This window comes from Typopeltis vanoorti, chromosome 13 (assembly GCF_054136105.1).
Source record: "Typopeltis vanoorti isolate ZY-2024b chromosome 13, IOZ_Tvanoo_1.0, whole genome shotgun sequence".
NCBI classification, from domain to species: Eukaryota; Metazoa; Arthropoda; class Arachnida; order Uropygi; family Thelyphonidae; genus Typopeltis; species Typopeltis vanoorti.
This window is the reverse complement of record NC_143561.1, coordinates 14,050,376-14,073,767: the sequence shown is the minus strand read 5'-3', so window position 1 is coordinate 14,073,767 and position 23,392 is coordinate 14,050,376. Positions and strand designations below refer to the sequence as shown.

The 23,392-nt window shown below is 36.2% G+C and overlaps 1 protein-coding gene across 3 annotated transcripts in view; it reads right to left on the bottom strand.

Annotated features, from left to right (window-relative positions):
• The window catches only part of kibra (WW and C2 domain containing protein kibra), a 135,972-nt gene that overhangs the window by 21,637 nt on the left and 90,943 nt on the right, over positions 1-23,392 (bottom strand). For all 3 annotated transcript variants that reach the window (XM_090402346.1, XM_090402348.1, XM_090402347.1), the window contains 5 exons: positions 22,021-22,137; positions 20,915-21,044; positions 11,979-12,145; positions 10,800-11,012; positions 5,112-5,210 (listed from right to left, as the gene is read on the bottom strand). In XM_090402346.1, coding sequence (XP_090258472.1) covers positions 5,112-5,210; positions 10,800-11,012; positions 11,979-12,145; positions 20,915-21,044; positions 22,021-22,137 — 726 coding nt within the window. The remainder of the gene's footprint in view (positions 1-5,111; positions 5,211-10,799; positions 11,013-11,978; positions 12,146-20,914; positions 21,045-22,020; positions 22,138-23,392) is intronic.

Below are 23,392 nucleotides of genomic sequence, written 5' to 3'. Positions count from 1 at the left end.
GGCACACATAGAGAGGGGATCTCTGTGACTAAATGATGAACTGACTTATTACAATCTTGATATCTTGAAGTTACTTCATCCTCATCATCATCATCAAATTCCAGACATGTACCCTCAAAGGGTGTACAGGATATGATAGTACTACATGAAAAATTTACATCATTACTAACTTCCTATCTACAATTTTCCTCCAAATCAGTCTGTTACTTGTCAAAATCTTATATTATCATTATCAGATCTTATATTTCTATCGTCTAAGGCACTTTGTACCATATCAATCCACCAATATCTTGATTTTCCTCTAGGTCATTTTCCTGCCAACCTGGGAGACCACGTGTTTTGCTAATTTTTCCTCGCCCATTCTGTTTAAGTGACCAGACCACCTGAGATTAGTTCTGCTAACACATTCCTGGATGCTGACAATGTGAAGTTCTTTCCTAATATCATCGTTTTTAATATGACAATGCCATTGATGCCATCTGTTCATGCCTCTAATCTTTCTCAGGACTCTCATATCTGCAGTCCCTAGTCTTGGGTCAAGTGTTTTACTTCTGACCCAGCTCTCTGATCCATAAGTTAAAACTGGTTTGAACACTGTCTAGTATACAGCTAATTTAGTGTTCCAACTAATTTCTCTCTTATTCCATATGAATTTATTCAATTGACTTCCTACCATACCAGCTTTGTTGATTCTGTTGTCTATTTCCATATTTAATTTACCATCTTCACTAAAAATCGTGCCTAAGTAGCTGAAATGTTTTACTTGTTCCACAGGTTCCCCATTCACAACATAGTTGACATTTTCAACAATTCTACCTATTTTCATTGTCTTTGTCTTTTTAATGCTGACCTTCATACCATATCTATTACAACAGTTATTCAATCTTGTAAACTTGTAGCAGATTTATTTAGAAGTATAACATCGTCAGCATAAAGCAAAGAGCTGACATTAACATCTCCAATTTTGATATCATGTTTAATACCATTTTCCTTCATAATGTGATCCATATAGATAATGAATAACAGAGGGGATAATGTACATCCTTGTCTCACACCAGATTTAACATGAAACCATCTTCATGTACTTCCTTCAATTCTAACTGCTGACTTGCAACTCAAATAAAGACTAAGTATTGCTTGATATAATGCCCCATTGACACCATATAACTGTAGCGTATTGAATAGCTTCTCTCTTGGCACATTGTCATATGCCTTTTCCAGATCGACAAAACTTAAATACAGATCTTTGTTATATTCCCATGCTTATTCAACTATTTGTCGTAAAGTGAATATCGGATCCTGACAGCCTCTATTTGGCCTGAATCCAGCTTGTTCTTCCACAATTCTTCTCAACTGTTTCTCAAGTATACTTGAATAGATCTTGCCAGGAACATTCAGTAGGGAAATACCTCTGTAATTCTCACATTCAGTTTTATTTCATTTTTTATATATGGGTACTATGAGAGCTCTACTCCAATCATCAGGAATTCATCCCTCTGTCCAGGCTTTCTGAACTATGCAGTGCAACCACTGTAAGACTTTTATACCACCATACTTCAGCATTTCTGGTCGAATATCATCTACTCCTGCTGCCTTTTCACATTTCAAGCCTTTGATGGCTTTTTCTACTTCAAGTATGGATATGTATTCCTAACTGTATGCCTGTTGAGTGTTTTTTACCGCTGTAGTATCACTGCTTGTTTCATTTAGCAATTTTTCGAAGTAATTACTCCATACTTCAAGGATATTTTTTTCTCCCATTATCATATCACCTTTATCATCTCTAACTCCTTTTACAGCACTCTTTCCTCCATTACTAAGCTTCTTCAACAATCTCCAGAATATCTTACCACCTTCTTGATATTTATTTTCTATGTTCTTGCCAAAGTCCTCCCATGACTTTTGTTTAGCTAGTTTTACACAGTGTTTAGCTTTCTTACATTTGTCTCCATATCCTCTAAGAGGAAAAGCTGACTTATTTGCCAGGAACTTTTGATATGCTTTCTTCTTTTCCTTCACTGCCTCTTTAACTTCCTGTGTCCACCATGGAGTTCTGATTTTTCTATCCTTGCAGACAACCACACCACATGTCTCTCTGGATGAATCAATCAGGGTTTTCTTCAAGACTTGCCACTGAATCTCCAAGGTTTGGTTCCTGTTCTCAAACCCTTTCATTTTTTCTTCAATAATCTTTGTGTATTTTTATTCGCTTTAAAACTTTCTTACATGTTATTCTTTTCAATATTAAATTCAATTTTATCCTGCTCAGGACTAAACAGTGATCACTTCCAATTTGAAATCCTCTGTACACTCTGGTGTCCTGCACCAGGGAGAAAACATCACTATCAACAATTACATAGTCAATGAGACTTTTCTTATTCCTTGCTTCTTCTCTCCATGTGAATTTATGCACATTTTTATGTTGGAACATGGTGTTAGTAATAACCAGTTCGTGTCCTGAGCAGAAATCCAACATGTAATTGCCATTATTATTAGCTTTGCTCTTTTCTACAAATTTTCCCAAAATATTTTTGTAGGTCTGACAATCATTTCCTACTCTGCTATTTAGATCCCTAACAAGGACCAACTTTTCCTTTTTCATTATGTCAGTTGCTTTTCTAAAGCATCAAAAAATTCCTCCTTCTACCTTAGTAGAGCGTTCTGTAGGACCATACGAACAAATAAGTCTCATTGTCCAATTCCCCATTCTGATATTAGCCCACATCACTCTACTTGAGATTGCCTGCCATTCAAGAAGATTAGCCTCATATTTTGTGTTGAATACTATGGCTACTCCTTCTTTTCCTTGATTGTCATTTCCTGAATATAACATTTTGTATTTATTGCTCAGAAAGATCTCATCAGTTTTGTCTTTTTTGTTTTAGTCACCCCTATTATGTCGATCTGGTACTTATCTAATTCCTCAGCTAGCTCCATTTCTTTGCCATTCAGGCTTCTTATGTTGATAGTACCGATCTTTAACTCTGGTGATGTTGGGTAGGGGTGTGCTTTCAGATTTGATCCAGCAGCTGACTTTTCGCCCTGGTTCCCTGACGAAAACAACGGGGGCCTTGTTTAACCGTGCGACGCCTCAGCCGGCACATGAAATTTTGTCATGTTATACCATCATTTTGTAATTTGGTTTAAGCCAATAAGAATTACAATTTGGTCGGCTAAATTTCAAATTGCCAGCCGATCCTCGTTCGTTCAGTATCCAGGTAGTTACCCAACAGGGTGCACCACGAGAAGGTGGGGATTTGACATTAGGTCACAGAAGCCCTGGTCGGTTCTCCGCATTCCTTTAAAGGCTATGGGGAGGTCTCCTCTCAGTTATACAGCTTTGACCCTTAAGCATCCCTTGAAGTTACTTACCGAGTTCAAATTGACCTCTATGTTACTAGTCAACTTTCACTATAGCAAACATCTTTATAACATACTTGTTCATTATTATAACAAACTACCAAAACCAGTCCCAACTCCATTGGTACAATTTCATGCTAAAAGAAATTCACTATAGCAAACTATAAATAACTACACCTGTGGTCCCTTCAGATTCACTATAGTGAGTTTACTATAAATTTACCAACCAATTTATTTCTTTTGAGATGGGATTTTTTTTTTTTTTCCAAAAAAGTATTTCAGTATTTTATTTAATTCTGAAGCTATTTTATTTAATAGCTCAGTAGTAACAGTAACATTCTTGGGTTGGAAAGATGGTCTGAATTCCATATAAGACACAAGGAAGCTTTATAAGAATGTTTATAACTGAAAGTGAGGTAGCCAATCTCATATGCAGAGGACAGTTTTTATCCAATAAACTCAAGTTTTTCATCCCACAAAACATACAACTGGCCTTAAAAATCACACACAATGTACATGGTAAGCATTAAACAGGTTTCCAGAAGAAAGTTACAGGCCACTGAGCCTAACAAGATGGGATGGGATGGAATGAGAAAACTCACATAATTCAGATGTAATTCCAAACAATCCAACCATTCATCTTCTCTATCCTAGGGTGAATCTTCTGGTTAGAGGTTTATAGACATTTAATGCAGTTGGCTTGCCATCCCTCTGCTGCATTTCTTAATGTTGGATGTATTATGTCTATAGATATGTGTGTTGATGGGAGTGGTTTATATGCTTGCATGAAAAACAGAAGAAAATAAACAAATATGCTAATCTTCATTTTAGCGTATTCTGTTTTTGTACTGAATACCTGTCTAGTAATAGCATGTTAAATGGAAATAATTTTTATTTATTTTTATTTTTTTTGTGCAAATCCTCTCCATGAAAGATTGGAAATCTATGGTATATTAATACTGCAGGTGGCTATGAGTTAGAAAATCCAAAAAACCTACAGTAGAAGCCAAACATGGAACTTTTATAAACATTCAAACTCCAATAAATAGGGTAGGGATCTCGCAACAGGAATTAAAATTCATTTGCTACCTAAGGAGATTCACAAACATTTATGCATGCAGTAAGATTTGAACCAATGACCTACTGACTACTATCCACTTAGCCAACAGCCAACCAGCTCAGCAATTGTTTAAATATTTACATTATTTGATTTGATATAACGTAAATAATTATATCAGTTTAGTCAACAGCTACATAAATTTAGGTCCATGGTATTAATGTACAATATGTTTACAAGCATTCATTGATAAGATGTACATAAAAAAAAGGAAAAAAGTTAATGCAATAATTCTTAATCAGTCAAAAATATATCAGTATCAATTACTGAATAGCTTTTTTATAATAAATGTTAAAATTGTTATAAAATAAAAAAAAAAGGTTACTTCTCTTTCCAAGAAAATCTTAAATGTGCCACTTTAAAATGTGGTACATTTAAGATTTTTAGGCCTCTAATAATGTGGTGGTAGATAGCCTCAAAATGGTAAACAAAATTATCTACCACTTTAAAGACCAACAATTATCTACTATAGTGGGATTAAGCTCCACAAACTAGAGAGTGCAGATGCTATCAGCTGTGTGTGTGTGTGTGTGTGTGTGTGTGTGTGTGTGTGTGTGTGTGTGTGTGTGTGTGTGTGTGTGTGTGTGTGTGTGTGTGTTTATATCTTAATTAGCAAACTATGACAAAAACTTACTTTTTTCCACCTCAAACTTCTCCTTTCTACAGAATTACGTTGAAAAGGTCCTCCCTTGCGATACAATGGCATGGAACTATCACTATCACTGCGGTTCAGCTGTAAAATATAAAGGTTTTTTTTTATTCTAAAAATATTATATTCAGACATATTTTATAAAAGATAACATAAATATTATAATTACTATAAAAAATTAAAACTAAAAAATTTTTGATTTAGGCACCCAGAATAAACGGATTTAACTAAAATAACGAAAATTTACACACACACACACACACACACACACACACACACACACACACTGTTAGATTGTGATAGAGTGGAAATTTATGTATTCCTATCTTATCACAGTCTAACATGCTTTTTATAAACAAAAGAATGAGATAAATACAGTAAATTGCCTCTAAGTGTAGAATAAGTATTAGGTATATATAAATCAAGTATGTTCTGTTATGAAAAGGTTAATTAAGTATGTATTTTGTGCCATTTGTAAACATATTTAATTTAGTATTGAAAATGTAAAGCATTATCAGAGCTTTAGAAATTAACCTGTGCAAAAGGATTATAAAATGTGAGCACAAATCCAACAGTTGGGCGGGTGTCAAGTTCAAAGGTCGTAACGCAACGGAGGGTTCACCCCAAGTAAACAATGACGTCATAGTACGTGCAACAAGCAGGGCAGACGATGGACGGCAGGGCAGACGAAGGATGCCATGACGTAAAAGTTCGCAAAATATCGAAGGGGGCGAGAAGCGCCGTGAAAAAGGAGGGAAATATAAGGGTCATGTGACCCTGAGACAAGGCTTTTTCCTCGCTGGATTTCCTGGTGTCCTGCTCCTGTGCAGTGGCATGAGGCGCGAGTCTCTTTGATGTCGGAAGGTGCCTCAATGTCGGACGACCCCCAGTAGGCAGTTACGGTCTTGGTGGCCGTATTCGCTGCGAAAAGAAGTTTCCTGTGAACCTATGAAGCTCTAAAGATTCGAAAAGGGAAGATAAGTAAACTTTGTTTGTGTTACACTGAATAGGAATGAAAGATTTGTGTCATGTTAACATGTTGTAAAAGGGACATTTGTGATTTAAGATAGGATCATATTGCTAGGACTTTAGAAGGATATTGAATTTATGTTGATTATCTGTCGTTGTGTTTAAATTGCATTTATATTGAGTGAAATTCAGGATATGTTTAGAGTGAAGAATTGGCATAATATTAAGAGATTGTGAAAGATATGAATGTTATCTTGTGTAGTCTGACAGAGCTACAGAGTTTTAGATCAATTGTGAAAATAGTACATGAATAACGCATTAGCGAAGGTTAATATAATTCATACTTTAGGAAGCTACTGTATGTCAATTTATATGTGTAACAGTAGTGTTTGAATTTTATATACCTTGTCTGAAATTCCCTTAAGATGGGATTTATTTTAGTGTTCTTATGTGTATTGACCTTTGAGTATAATAAACCTTGCTTTTGATTCTAACAAAGACTTTCTGTGATTTCTGGAATCCGATGCACCGCTTATAAAGTATTAATACGAACCTATGTGGGATATTTGAAAAGAGTAAATTTTGGGTCACATCTGCAGAATTGAAAGGTATCATTAAGTATTGTCCTGAGATTACCTCTTGGTTGTTAATATTTAATAATCTAATAGCACTAAGTGGTGCAGCGAAACAAATAAATTTCTTGGCGTTTTAAGAGGGGTAAATCTCAGACACTCTGATACTCTGGTACTGCCTCGATCTCGAAGAAATTCCATTGTCCCTCAGAGGTACCACGTGCTACCTGATAGAGTGTATCAAGGAGATATAGTAAAAGGTCAAAGTAGTAGTTGTATTTGAGAAGAAAGGTTACAACATAAATCGCGCAGCAGATAGGATATAAGAAAGTTGTACAATATAAAGAAGTTGTACAATATAGATAATAGAGATTAAAATAAAATAATATAAAAGGACAAGAAAACATACACAACATAAATAGCGCAGCCGATAAGTTTATTATTGAAGGAGGTTTAGGTAGAAAAGGATTGAATATAAAATAGTTGTACGAAACAAAATAAATAATAAGAATAAAAATATAAGATAGTAGAGAAAACGTCATAACAACACACAAATGCAACATCAAGCCCAGAAACAGGACCTACATTGCACTGGTGCTGCTGCTGTGTGTGTGTGTGTGTGTGTGTGTGTGTGTGTGTGTGTGTGTGTGTGTGTGTGTGTGTGTGTGTGTGTGTGTGTGTGTGTGTGTGTGTGTAAAGGTTAAGAGTGAAAAAACATACTGATATCTTTCTGGAGTTGTTGGGAATATTTCATGAAGGTATTCTAGAGAATAGAGACATGTAGAATGAAAAAAGGAGAAGTAGGCTTGGTGGATTTGTAACTGGACTTTAAAAAGGTGTTAGGCAGCTACTGCTTGTGTTTTACAGGCTTAATGGAGAGCAGAGAATCAATGGATGCCAGTTCACTGAACAGCATGGTATGCAATGAGACAGTGGTCAAAGTGAGTCAATGAGAAAAAAATCAGTGATCTAGTTGGAAGGTCCTCCTCTGGAGAACATCAGCATGAAACATATTCTAAGGTTGTGCAGATTAGAGATTTACACAAAATTAGTAGCTGGATAACTGAAAAGTATATTATCTGGATGAAAAGTAATGGAAAAGGAGATGCCAAGTTTATTACAGGCTGAGGAAGCTACTGATGTAATGTGTTTATTCCAGGAAAGGTTAGAGATAAATACAAGGAGTAATTTGATCCTATTTACTGATTTGCATATTATCAAAAGTAAGATAAGATGATTTTTGGTAGTAGTAAAGAGTACACTACATTCCTCCTACTGATTTGAACATGCCTTATTATTCTCAAACATACCAAGCTTCAAGAACTTCTACAACCAGAAGAGAGCTCTGGGATACTTCTGTATGGTGGAGAAATCAAAGATAGAAAGCTGCCCATTATAATGTGCAGTGAATGACCAAAGATAAAACTGCATAACCAATTACAGAGAGTGGAATATGCTGAGCAGTCCTTAATACCAGACAATTAAAAGCTCTAGAAATGTCAAGAGCAACAACAAAGGTGTCTCCAAACATTTCCACAACATGCATACTGGTAGCAGTGAATTTAATAATTAAGTTAGGGATCTGCAGATCTAGAATAGGAATCCATATTGATATAAATTTCATTAACTGGTGAACTTCCAAATAGTAAAAAAGTTGACTAGTGATGACATTTTCCATTATTTCAGAGAGGACAATAGGTTGGTATTTTGATGGTAGACTTTTATCTCATTTTTTTTTTACCCAAGCATAAAAAGTTTTTTTTTTTTTACAAGCTTGCTTCCATATTGAGAAAAATGCTAGCTGAGTCCAAAAAAAAAAGATGATATGGGACAGATACTAGTTGAGACCACAAATTTTGAGTTCACAGTGGAGCTTTTGGTATCTAGTTATTTAAGAGCTATCTTTTTAAGTGAAAGACCACAAAAATGGTGTACTCTGTTTTTTGGTTTGATAGCAGGTGATCAGCCTTGGTCAGTTATGCAGAAGTCAGAGGAAGAAGATTATTGCATGCATCACTGTAGGCTGATAATGAGGCTGGACTTTGTCTCAAGCTAGTTGTAATATGCAGAATTTTTCTCTTAGATGTATGGGACACCTGTTGCTAAACAATAGCATAGATAATGGACAGGAATATTGAAAAGTGGAGAATGAAGACTTTCATTCCAGCAGGGATAATTTATGTAACTCACTCATAGTAAGTGAGAGTGGATGCAGTAGTCTGACAATAGCAAGGAAGAGTTCTGGAGGTTATCCTACTCGGTACTGTTGTGGTGACAAAGAACAAGAGGTTGAGAATGATTGAAGGAAGGCTGTTCTGTGAAGAGGAAATTGAAGAAGATTATGGCCTAAGCTATCAAAAGAAGAGACAACCTGTATATTGGGTTGTTGCAAATGAAATGGCCGATTTTAAGGACGACTGAAAAAGAAGAGAATAAAAAGAAGAAGAAGACCTGTTTAATCAACGTAATCTCTAGCAGCATCAATGCATTATTGCCAATGTGTGGCAAGGTCATTTATACCACATTTGTAAAAATCAGTGTCCCTGGAAATGATGAAGTCCTCCACTGCCCGATAAATTGATGCATCGTTGACAAAGCATTTCTTGGACAAAAAATGGCTCAAGTGCCGGAAAAAATGGTAATCTGTTGGGGAAATGTCAGGAGAGTATGGAGGATGAGGCACAATTTTGTATCCAAAATTGTTGATTTGCTGTATGGTTGACACTGCCATATGTAGTCGGGCGTTATCCTAAAGCAATAGGACTCTATGTCTATTCACAAGTGCTGGTTGCTTAAGGCACAATTTATCATGCATTTGCTGCATATCTGTACAATATCGAGCTGCATTTATCGTCTCACCTCGTGGAAGGAATGAGTAGTGAATAACACCAGCAGAAGACCACCATCTTCATTGGATGCAGAGGTGCCTTTGGAGTCCTTCCTGTAGCATCTTTCACTCCCAACCACTGCAACGAACGTGTACGATTGTCGTAGAATATCCACTTCTCATTCACAGTCACAATTCGTTGCAGGAACCTTTCTTCTTTACTTCTTAAGAGAGAAGAGCACACTTCCAAACGGCGTGCTTTGTTTTCATCAGTGAGTTCGTGAGGCACCCACTTGTCGAGCTTCCTTACTTTTCCTATTATTGCCAAGTGCCGTGAAACAGTTGAGAAGTGTACATTTAGTGTCTGGGCGATCTCTCGTACAGATTGTTGTGGATCTGATTCGATTAAATCCTTTAATTCATTCGAATCAATGGAGGAAGGAAGATGGCCATGGGGGTTCGTTTTGTAGCCTCAAATCTCCTGAGCGAAATTTTGTAAACCAACGGCGAGTGGATCTCTCATTAGTTGTTCCTCCACTGAATGCTTTATTGATGTTTTTTACTCAGCCGCTGCAGAATTTCCGAATTTGAACTCGTAAAGGAATAGCAACCTTAATTGACTGGGTTCCATGATTGACTTGATGTCAGTAGTATTCAATGTTTAATGCTCGTTGAACGAAACAAATACTACAATTGCATCACCTGTGTGACGCTGTCATATGACATAAAATTTTGCATATACCTCAGCACTTGCTTTTTCAGCAACCAGTAGAAACCTGACAGTCATTCAACAGCCATTTCATTTGCAACAACCCAATAGTATATTTGGAAGAAATAATTAATGAAAGATTAAGGGTGCTGGGAGAGTACCTGATATTCTGATTGGTAGCTGATGATTTGTATTGCCAGCTTGATAATTAAAATTAAATAATTTTGATTAAATTAAATTAAATAAGAATAGTTTTCTTGCCAAAAAAATATTCTTATTCTTATTAGTGAGAAAATGAACGGTTACAGAGTTTAAGGAGTGGTATAATAGACTTCATACCACTCCTTCTATAATGTTAGATAGCCTGGGCCTCCATGTTAGATAACATGGGCTTCCCACAATGAGTCCTGTGACTCCATGGAATGCTCCCTGTGACTAATAATAATTTCACAATATATGATTTTATTACCAAGATGCATGATATCGAAATAAATGAAACATAAAATTATTAATATTAATATTAAAATTTCAGTTTGTATATTAACACGCACATGCATGTGAGGGAAAGAGAAAAGAATGAAATCATTTATTCTTACCCGACAAATATACTGGTATTTACTGACTACTGCACTGGGAGAAAATGTTTGAGACCGCTTGATTACAGTTGTTTTCAAGTCTTCAGGTCTCTTCTTGAGTGCCCTTTCCGGAAGGAAAACACATTCAGTGTTAGTTTCCTTATCACATAGCTCTATCTGTTGTTGTTGTTGTTCTTGTGCAAGCCGCTCAGCTTCACATTCTGCACACATTTCCTATGTGAAAAAATTATATAAAATACTTAATTAGCTCAGATGACAATGATGATAACAATAGTCATCAAGTTATATAACTATGAGTTTTCCAGCACATGACAGGGTTCTTTGTTACAAGTATGCAAAAATCTAAGCTTGGCTTAAGTATGGTTCAATGATAAAAATTTTAATTTGTTTTGTAATTAAATTATTTAATTTTTTTTAAACATTAACTTTGTCAAATCAGAAAAGAAAAAATAAGTATTTTGTAAAATTAATATAAACAGCCAAAATTCAAGTACTTGCAGCTTTAGCATACTTATAATAAATAATAAAAAAATAATAATAATAATAAAAATTTAAGAAATATATAAATTCAAAGTGTAAAGGTGCTCATAAGCACCTTTACATAAGCACACTCTCTCTCTCTCTCTCTCTCTCTCTGAAGAAACCAACAGCAGTCTCCCATCATATTAGTATTCCATTTTCACATTATCATCGCTCTATTACTAATTGACATCCTGCTGGAACTGTTTGTTCTGCTTGTTACTCACTAGAAGGTTTTCAAGAAAAAAATCCAAATAAGAATAAAGGGAGTAAATCTTGTGTTATCCTGGCCCCCTCAGTGTGTGTGTGTGTGTGTGTGTGTGTGTGTGTGTGTGTGTGTGTGTGTGTGTGTGTGTGTGTGTGTGTGTGTGTTCAAATTTTCCATTAGGCTGGACTGGATATCTATTTTCATCAAATGCTCTGAAACAAAAATGGATCAAACTCTGCCAATCAATGTTTAATGGTCTTACCAGCAGAAACATTTCTTTTGGGATAAAGAAGCTTGTGATTTATGTTTTGTCTTTCTTTAAAATAATTTTTGGAAGTCATATTTTCTTGACTTGTCATACTACATGTATACCATGCTACATACATCAAGCATAACAGATACTGGACATAATAAAAATATGAAGAGGATTACCGTTTTTTATGTATACTTACATTTCCATCCTCTCTTTCTGTTTCTTGAACATCTGCACTACTTATTATAGCTATGCCTCCATCCTCCTCCTCCTCCTCCTCATCATCATCATCTTCCTCATCATCACTTAATTCATCCTCATCTTCCTCTCCTTCACCCAATTCTTCACATCCTACCATTTCAGGCCCTAAAGATAAAGTGATTAAAAATAAACAAATCTTTTAAGGGATCAACTTACATAACAATAAAAGATAATAATCCAATCACAAAAGACTAACTTGAATGTTAGGTGAGTGGAAAGATCAAAAGTAGCAATGCAAAAATCAGATACCAGAAAATGGATTGGTAAAATAAAAATTGGGTCAACAATACTGGTCGGCATCAGAAAGACAGCATAACACCAAAATAATGTCTATTAAAAAAGATATGGTAGACATACATACCATGTTGAGAGACAGAAAGATGAAGAACAGAAAAAGGGAAGAAATACGTCTCAAGAACAGAAATAGGATTTATCTAGATATATATACTGTTAAAAATAACTACTAGTTTTTTTTTGTTGTTGTTGTTTTTGCTTGGTTTAGATAAAATATTATCATTATTAGCCAGGCACTATCAACCCGGGGGGACTTTCTGCCACATTCTGGTCTCCAGCCCGACAGGTCTTCCTTCTCCTGATCCCACCCATTCTCTTTCTCGGTCTCCCTGGCGGCCTCCCTGATCGGGGTCGGGCCTCCCACGCTTGTCTCACAGTCCTTTCAGGGCCCATATGGTACAGGTGCCCCAGCCACTGAAGACGCCGGGCTCGCAGCTCCATCAAGACATCTGCCAAGTTGTAGTATAAAGCGTGTATGGCAGCATTGGACCGCCTCCTCCAGACTCTGTCTGCCATGACCCCTCCATAGATACGTCGTAGCATCTTGTTCTCGAATACTCTCAGGTGATCGGCTTGTCTTGCCGTGAGAGTCCATGCTTCAGCACCGTAGAGGAGAACAGGCCTGATCAAAGTCTTGTATAGTCCCACCTTTGTAGTCCAAGACAGCAAGCGCGAGGCGAAAAGGGGACGCACCTGATAATAGGCCACATTCACAGCATTTACCCGACTCTGGACATCAGCCTCAACTTTGTCTTCAGTCACGAAAGAAACCAAGTGCCTAAATACCTTCACCCTCTCAAACTATGCAGCTCCCTCTGGATCTTGAGCAGCATGATGACTCATAAAAAGGTATTTTGTCTTCTCGGCATTTATTTTCAGGCCAACTTCTTCAATAGCAGTAATCAATGCCACCACGTTGTCCCGTTGATGCGCCATAACGTTCAGGTCATCAGCGTAGCCAAGAATCCTAAATTGCACCCCCATGTCGACACAACCTGCCACTTGCTGTGTGTTTCTAATTACTTTTTCCAACGCTAGATTGAAGAGAATCGTAAAAAGCCCATCACCCTGCTTCACACCGGTCTGTACTTGAAATGGGTCCGAAAGGCTACCTTCTGCTTTCACTCTTGCTCTCAAACCAGCTATGCAAACCTGCGCCATTTTTCGGAGTTTTTGAGGAATTCCCAGCTCTTCTAACACCTGCCATATTTTTGGGCGTATCATTAAGTCACAGGCTTTAGAAAAGTCTATGAAAATATTATGAACTTCCCGGTTATATTCCCAGCACTTTTCAAAAACTTGGCGCAGCGTGAAGAGTTGGTCTATTGTAGAACGGTTCCTCCTGAAGCCCGTCTGGTAGTCACCAAGGCACTCTTCTGCATATGGTGTGAGGCACATTAGCATGATGTTAGACAGCACCTTGTAGCCAGTCGACAGCAGTGAGATGCCCCTATAGTTGCCGCATTGAGTCTTATCTCCCTTCTTATATACTGGGGTGATCAGCGACTCCTTCCACTCGTCCGGCAGCCATTCTTCTCGCCAGATCATCAAGATGAGCCGGTGCAGCTGCTCCAGCAGGATGTCTCCACCATTCTTCAGGAGTTCCGCTGGTATGCAGTCCACTCCTGGAGCCTTATTATTTTTCAGCATTGGATAGCATGAGTAATCTCACTAAATGTCGGCTCTTCAATAAATGGCTCAGCAGTTTGATAAGGAGTATAATCCTCCGATATTGACATTCAGCAAGTTCGCAAAATATCTATGCCACGGAGCGAGAGCATCTTTTAAGTTTGTTAATAGATTTCCACTCTCATCTCTTATGGTTGCCACTTGTGTCGGGGCACCTCGCATGGCTCTGATCATCCGGTACATCTCCCGTCCATTATTCGTCACCCTATTTCTCTCTATACTAGCCACTTTCTTTCTCATTAAGATACTTCCGCTTTTCCCTGCATAGACATGTATTCACCACTCTTCTCACCCTCTGATATGCAGCTTTCTTCCTGCTATCCGCTAGGTAGTTCAATAGTGCTTCCCTTCATTTTGCTACAGCTTTGTCACACTGCCTATTAAACCTTGCTTTCCTCCTCCTCTTTCTCTTTCCCACAGTTCTCGAGGCAGCTAACGCGACCGTATTTTTTTTATGGTGTCCCACATCCCATCCAGATCATCCTCTTCCTCCTGTAACTCCCCAAAACGATTCTGCAACTCTAACTGGAAAGCCTGCTTGCCTTCCGCTGTTTTCAACTTGTCCAGGTCCCATGCCGATCGTATGGTAGGACATGCGGGCTTCTGAACTGCAATTCTATGCCTGAAATCGTAGGCTACCAGATAGTGGTCACTATCTCCATCTGCTCCTCTGAAACTTCTCACATCCAAGATGGAGCTGTGGTGACGTCGATACACTAATATATGGTCTATATGGTTAGCTGTTCTAACGTCCGGCGATCTCCGGGTCTGTTTGTGGACGTCTTTATGCGCAAACATAGTGCTCTTTACAAAGCATCCCGTAACGGCAGCAAAACTCGCAAGTCGGATCCCGTTATCATTGCACTCCTCATGTAGGCTCTCACTACCCATGAAAGGGCGCCACACATGCTCTCTCCCCAGCTTCGCGTTAAAATCTCCCAACACTAGCATGACGTCATAGGATGGTAGATTATTACAAGTACGCTCAAGCACTTCGTAGAAACAATCTTTAGCTTCCTCCGAGCTCTCTTCAGTAGGTGCATAACAGTTCACAATAGACACATTTTGAAAATGTCCCTTAACTCTAATAGTACACAGCCGATTGTTCACAGGTTTAAAATTTAAAATATTACACAAAAAGTTATCACTAACTAAAAACGCAGTTCCGAGGACTCTTCGTCCTCTATCATCACCACTATAGTATAGCGTGTACCCCTGATTGCGAGTCGAGCCTTGTCCCGGCCAACGCGCTTCTTGTACAGCACAAAGTCCAATTTTATACTGTCGTATGACATTCGTCACATTAAAAAGAGTTCCTTCTTTCACCAAACTACGCATATTCCGGGTCCCAAAATGATTAATAATCATAGTCGCAAAGGCGTCCAAAATTCCGAGGCTTCTGTGGTGCTTGTTTCGTAACCAATAGGATTTTTGCAGGAGGGGTGGTTGGCCCCTCGCTAACCCTCCCCTTATATTATGATTCCTTAACTAAATTGAGCAGCATAGTACTAGCGACAGAAATTCTTAAGCAGATGCATACAACAAAGTACTATAATAAGCTTCTACTCAAATTAGGCTTAGTTGCTCGCACATTCTCTACCACTCTAGTTTCATAAAGTATACTCACTAAAAACCAATAGACAATTTACACAAATTGTCTATTGGTTTTATGCAATGTGCTCAACCTAAACATCATAATTTTAAAAGAAATACTCCTCAACAAAAATATTTCACTAAAACGCATAAACAACTTTAAAATAGCATACAAAATATTTTATTCCTGTTATACACATATGTTATTCATCCATATTATACATTCACAGTACTTTCTGGGAGAGCAGGTCTGTAAAACTTCACAAGTTGCACTTTAAGAAAATATATTTCCCAAGAAGCACAGCCATCCATCATAGTATATTAACAGAGTAACAGAATAGATTCATTTTAATCCTTAGTAGTGTCATCTCTGAGAGCTTATCCATTTACTAACAACCATCCTAATAAGGATATCAAAATACATCCACTTGATAAACAACAATAATGCTCCACGAGAATATATGTTGCTTTTTGTCACTTAGATGTGTTAAAAAAAGTAAAGAACCTCGGCAATGTCATAGAGAGACCTCATCCCGAATTGTACTCAATTTTACCCATGCAGATTTTTAACTATCACTATCAACTAAACGTATCTGAAAAAACTGCCAAAATGTGAATTTCTGTAGTATATGCATTAAAATAAAGCAGGAAAAATGTTTATCTCTTGTTAACTAACAAGAAATAAACATTTTTACTGCATTTTTTTTATGAAAAAAAAAAAAAAACATTTTGAAAAGAAAAGAATGCTTTATCACACAATTAGTGACAAACATCCAGTACTGTCAGGCTCTGTAGCATAAATGTGCATGTGTGTGTAATAGTCCAGGTCTATAGGTACTTTCTGATGAACGAAGACTAAGCCATGTGGGATCAAGTTTTTGTTTTTATTGCACTGAGTAGGAGTATACAGCATTTGTGTGCAGACTCCCTGAATTTCCTGATAAAACAGTTATATTTGATGTAAGGCATTTCTGATTTTTTCCCAAGTACTAGATGTTTGTCACTGATTGTGTGATAAGAATCATTTTCTTTTCAACATCTTTATCTGCATGTCAGAGCATTTTAAAGATGTTGAAATTAAAAAATTCAAGAAGACTTCCAAAATACTATGCACTCCTACTCAGTGCAATAAAAACCAAGGCTTTTTTTAATTGATCCTACCCATGAAAGCCTTCTATAAACTTATAGTACAGTCATACTGTGGGTGGGCTACGGATATTTGTTTCCATTTTTTACTAATTTTATATATACATATATATATTTTTTCTTTCTTTGCTTATTTTTTACACAGTCCAGAAACCTTGCTCTAGAGACCAAACATATAACTTTTTCAAGCTACTTCAGGACTGCAATAAGTGAGGCAGTGGTCTCATTATACCAGACAACGAAATTCATCTCCCACTAAAGACAATCATCAACATCCATGCCCATAGTGGGATTTGAATCTGAAGCCTGTTGGTTGGAAAGTGAATATGCTAACCATTTGGCCAACCAGGCTTACTCTTCATTAATCAAAAATCTGACATCACTGACTTGGTTGGACAAGTGATTAGCATATCCTATCTCCAGCCAAAAGGCTAAGGGTTCGAATCCCACTGTGGGCATGGATGTTTGTGTCTGTGAAAGTACTAGTGATGGTGATGAGCAGTAGATGGCATTGGTGTAGATGATGTGGTTCGCTATAGTTGGTAGATTGAGTAGTGGCAGAGTAGGTGCCCTCCCTCGATGAGTCTTTGGACTTCTCTGAGGTGTCACGTAGTAATAATAACATCTATAGACCATGACCATCTACAGACTATTATACACATTATAACATCAGTAAGCTAAGCTCCTGACAAAGTGTACCCATCAGCACACAAAGCAAGTAGATTTCTAAGATGAATAAAGTACAGTGATCCCTCGACTTCTTACATCGTTTCGAAGATATGTCCATGATCCCATAAGGGAATAAATAACATTTTTGACTATTCTTTTCGAACAAGACGCAAACAAGCATAAAATAAAAAGTTTTTTATTTAGCAACAATGCAGTGGCAACAGAGGATTCAGCGACAACCTCCCTCAGCAGTTGGCACTTGGCTTCAACAGTTCCTCTGTTGATTTTGTTGTGTTTAAAGCATGTGTTCTTTGTGCATTTATCGTTAATTATTTCACGATATTTTGTGCAACATCGCTCCTATATGCCCAATTAAAAAACCTAGTGAAGAATCACAGAAAAAGTGGCAAGCAATTGACCTTGAAAAGAAGTTGCAAGTTATAAAGGAACACTTACAAGCTGGTAAGCCAAGTCAGTGTGATCGCATATGACTTCGGATGGTCTCATTCTACAGTGACAATCATTTTGAAAAACAAGGATAAAATCATAGAGGCTGTGAAAGGATCTGCTTTCATTAAATTGATGATAGTGACGAAGCAAGGACAAGGTCTTATTAGTGATTGGAAAAGCTACTTCTATCATGCATAGAGGACCTGAACCAAAAGCACATACCCCTTAGCACTATGTCCATAACTGCTAAGGCACTAGGTCTCTTCAACATGATGAAGAAGACAGCAGGACCTGATTATGACTACGAATTCAACACTTCTTCCGGTTGGTTCATGAGATTCAAGCAGTGTTTTGCACTGCATAATGTGAAAATATATGATGAATCCGCAAGTTCCAATGAGAAGGCAGCCAAGGAGTTTGTGGAGAAATTGGATAAAATTATTACGGAGGAAAAGTATTTGCCACAGCAAATATTTAATGCAGAAGCGACCTCCTTGTTTCAGAAAAAAAATGCCCTAGAGAACAATTCATCTACAAAAAGCTAAAATCTATGCCTGGTTTCAAAGCTCTTAAAGACCGTGTTACGATTCTGTTAGGAGGTAATGTGGCTGGATATAAACTGAAACCATTTGTGATATGGCACAGTGAGAAGCCTTCAAAAACATTAGGACGCGTACTCTTCCAGTTCATTAGCAGAGATATAAGAAGTCGTGAATGACTCAAAAATTGTTTGTGGATGCCTTAATCAGCTGTTATGCGAGTGAAATGGAAAGCTATTGTATGAAAGAAATTGTAGAATTTAAAATTTTATTAAATCTAGATAATGCTCCAGGTCATCTGTCTTATATCGGTTATCTTCACCAAGTTCAAGGTCATGTTTCTCCCTCCAAACATTACTTCACTGATCCAACCGATGGAGCAGAGAATTCTAGTAGTGTTTAAGGTTTATTATCTACGGAGAACTTTTTCACAAGCCATTTCTACTAATGAAGAAAACGACCAGACTCTCATGCAATTCTGGAAAGCATTCAATATTTATCATGCTATTAAAAATATTGCTGTAGTTTGGGACGAAGTGATCTCTCAATGTATGAGTGGCATATGGAAAAAGACATTAAAAAGGTTTGTGCATGATTTTGGAAGTTTTGAAAAAAAAGGAAGACCTTTGTAAATTGAGTGAAGAAATAGTGGGCCTAGCAAACAACCTGAATCTCAAAGTGAATGATAACGAAGTGAAGAGTTGACCAACGAAGAATTGGTCGAACTGGAGGAATAACGTGTTGCAAAAGAGGAAGAACGAGAAAAGGGAGAGGAAAGAGAGAAACAAGAAGAAATAGTTAAACAATTCACAGTGAAGGGGTCTTGCAGAAATGGTCTCCGAAGTCGGTGATGTTCTCAAAATGGTTGAAGACATGAACCCCAATGTTGAACGCTACTTATTAGTAGAAAGGAAAGTACACGATGCGTTTGCTTGCTACACATTTATGATGAAAAGAAGAAGAGGAATAAGCAAAGCATATCGGACATTTTCATAAAAAAAAACAAAGGTTACACCAGAAGAGCTGCAGCATGGTCCTTCACATAAGGAAGGTAATGAAGATGTGATTGTGGAGGAAGATTTGGGTGATTATTCTCCTGTTTTATAGTGGCAGTAATGCACAGTACAGTTTCATGATAAGATTTAAAAATTAAAATGGCAGTATACTTATTACCGTTAAGTCCCTAACCTCTATAACTCTGTTGATTTAATGTATTGACTTACGTCCTTCCTGTTGGAACGAAACCCTGACATAAGTCGAGGGATGACTGTATTTTATGTTTTTTCACATAAAGTTAATTAAATCAGAAATATGATGAAAAGCTGACATTTTGGTGTAAAAATCAGTTGTTTTTTTTTTTACAACTAAAAAAGTTGTAATTCTATACCCACAGCTGGCTTGTTGTAGGTTGTAAAGCAGATGCTATCCACTTGGTCAACAGGCCAGAAAATTCTTCTTCTTTTTAATTATATTCTTTTTTCTTTTTTTGGCACCAGTGCAAATTCTCTATTTCATGCCCCCAATATTAATAATAGCACACACATAGTTATATAGAATTTGCATCACATTTTCTGCCAGCCTGGTTGGCCAAGTGGTTAGCGTATCCATTCTCCCGCCAAAAGGCTGTGGGTTCGAATCCCACCATGGGCATGGATGTTTATGATTGTCAGTGAAAATAGTAGTGGTTGGCAGTAGATTGGTGTTGGTGTGGTTGTGGCTCGTTGTAGTTGGTGGATTGAGTGGTGGAGACAGAGTTGTAGAGTAGGTTCCCTCCCTCGATGAGTCCTTGGACTCCCTGGAGGTGTCAAGTAATAATAATATATTTGTAAAACATGGTACGTAATTAACAATTCCATTACTCAGAATAGCATTTTGAAGTAGCTTCCTGTTTACATGGAATATCTGGATTGCCAGCCAGTTTTTTTTTTCCACTTTTTCACAGTGAATAATGACAATAGCTTACTAGGATACTACTAAAATTTATTAAAATTTTTTCTTTCTCACAAGAGTACTATAAAAACCTTAATAAACAAAAGATGCACTTCCAAAACCCTGTGTTTAATAATTTTATCAATTAACACAACATTTTGAAGAAAAATGATATTTGATCTATGACTTCCTTTTATATCATATGGAATAAATAATTTTAGTATACACATTGCACAGTTTTGATTTTTTCCCTTCATTTCTACAGTTCATCATCATGTCCTCTCAAAGCAAATAGACTACAGATAACAGTACTGACCAATACACAAAATTATAAAATAAGAATTTTTACTTTATCACACAATATCATAATGCAGAATTTCTATAGGGAGCATGCGGGTGTGTCCATGGGGAGTAATTGTCCAAAATATGTTCTTGCCCATCATGTACATATGTACATGATGGGCAAGAACATATTTTGTATGCACTCAATTTTCAAGACTAATTATTACCATATATTAAAAAAAAGGCATTAACATGTAACTCAAATAATAAACTATTTATTTACCTTGATTTCTTGTAAGAGTTGAAGTTTGGGATGAAATAATGGTAGATTCATCACTGCTTTCCTCCTTCAGGGTGAGAACTCGTGGGTGAACTGCATCTCCAACATCAGGCCTCTCCTCTCCTTCTCGTCGCTTTACAAAAAAAAAAATAATAATAATAAAATTTAAAAAATAAATGCAATATTGATTAAACGAATTTTCTAAAAATTTAAACTCCACATATGCGGTCACTGTTATATTATAATGATTACTATATTTTATATAGTAATCATTATAATATTATATAAGTATTACAGTGTTATATATTCGCTTAAATCACACACACACACACACACACACACACACACACATGCAATATAATGGTACAACACAATCAAATGTTATGATGTGTGAGGCATTGCTTAGTTAAAATATAAGCCTCCTGTTTTCATCAGAGAACCAGAACAAATAATGAAATGCCAACTATTGAAACAACTCAAACTAAACAGAACTAAAGACAGAAACTATCAACATAAAAAACATGAATGGAAAAGTAATGGAATTGCGGAAATAACATGGGTGAAATAATTCTAAATATTAACTATAAGATGGTTTGCTTAAGCAATAACAATCAGGAAAAAGAAGGAGTAGCTACAGTACTAAATATTAAATATGAACATAAACTTTCTGAATCACAGGCAATTTCAAGCAGAGTGATGTTGATAAATTTCGAAATGGAAAATGTGACTTATGTGTGGTCCAAATGGAAGTAGAGTGAAGAAGCAAAGGAATTATTTGAATAATTTGTGATAGCAACTAATAAAAAGAAAAAGGAAAAGATAGTTCTTGTTGAAGATTCTAAAAAGCAAAAGTAGGAAATGAACACTAAATCTATGAAAATGTTTGAGAAAAAGACAAAGTAATAATAATGTTAATGTCTGCTGGATTTCTCTTCAGAACACTAACTATTCATTATAACTTTATGTTCAAACATACAAGATATACATAAATTCAAATGGAGAGAACAAACAAGATAAAAGAACAGTCTTACTGATTATGTGCTATTGTGACTGATAATGTTATTTTTGGTTGGTTTAGGAAACAAGAATATATATATATATGACAGTACCTTAGTAACTCTTTCAGGGAGGGGATCCGGTTGCATAAATCTGAAGCTCAATACATTATACCACTTGATCGTTGTATTATCAGGACTGAAGTCAGCCAGACTCACTTGAGAGCTTCCCTATATGGATGGAAAGAAAACAGTATTGATTATTTAAACAACATGGATACAGTATTTATAATTAATAAAATATTACACATGCTGCCCCTTTCAGGTTAAAAAAAATTGTAATGGCTGTTAAATCTTATAAAATAGCTCAAATGATTTGGGAACTTAAGTAATAGCTTCTTCCTTCCTTTGATCTACGATAACAACAACCTGTTTATCAGGTATGTTTCACAAGACTGCATAATCACATATTTAGGTTTGTTTTGTCCACAGACGTCCATTCATAACCAGTTTATGGGAGAACATATGAAAATCCATTATTCCTCTTATAGATAAATCCCAAATAGAAATTTTATCGAACTTTGCTATTTGGGATCATTACTAAAATTTGTCAAGCCATTTTAATCTTGGTTCAAATTAGTGGAAAAGGATTCAAAATTACACAAATCTTATATGTTACAAATGACATTATTAAACTGAATACATTACATAGGTCAAAAACAGCTCTGAGTTTAATTGCTTCTTAATGAATAATAATTACAAAAAATGCTATTGAAAAATACACCTCGTATGATTATCTTGGATCATTTCCATACTTGTTTAATATACAATTAGAAAATTCTAATTTCTCTTTGCAATTAGAAAAATTCCAATTTCTTCTTTATACAAGATTATCTCTTTATCTTTCCACTTAATGCATTAGGTTCAATGGCTTGTCACAATTAAGTAACCTGGCTTTGTAGAAATATAATTAAAGCTGTAATATGGAGATTTATGTTATCTATATCTACTATGTCTGTCAAAGTGTGTACTCTCGGACTGGTTTGTCTGTCTTGTAGGCTGAACTGAAGTTTCTGGGAGATACAACACTGCCACACTACATGAGACCAGCTCACTCATCTTCAGTTGAAAAATCTTTAAAAGTGCTAGTTGCATTCAAGCTGGATTTGAACCTAGGTCTTTCTAAACTATATGATTTTATGTTTCATATTTTTAAAATTTAACTGAATATCAGGGCCACTTTGATACCTTGAAATATTTATCAAATAAATATTTTAAAAAATAAAGAGATCATGTTTTAGATTCTTTAAAAATTAAGTATCTAATTAACATATATACTTAAATACTAATTAATTACTGCTACTTAAATGATTAGTAATGTAATTATTCTACTTAATCCTTTCTATTAATATTTTACAACATTAATTGTAAAATATTAATAGACTGCTGTAATAATGGTATTACAAAATGCACCTTTAATAACTCT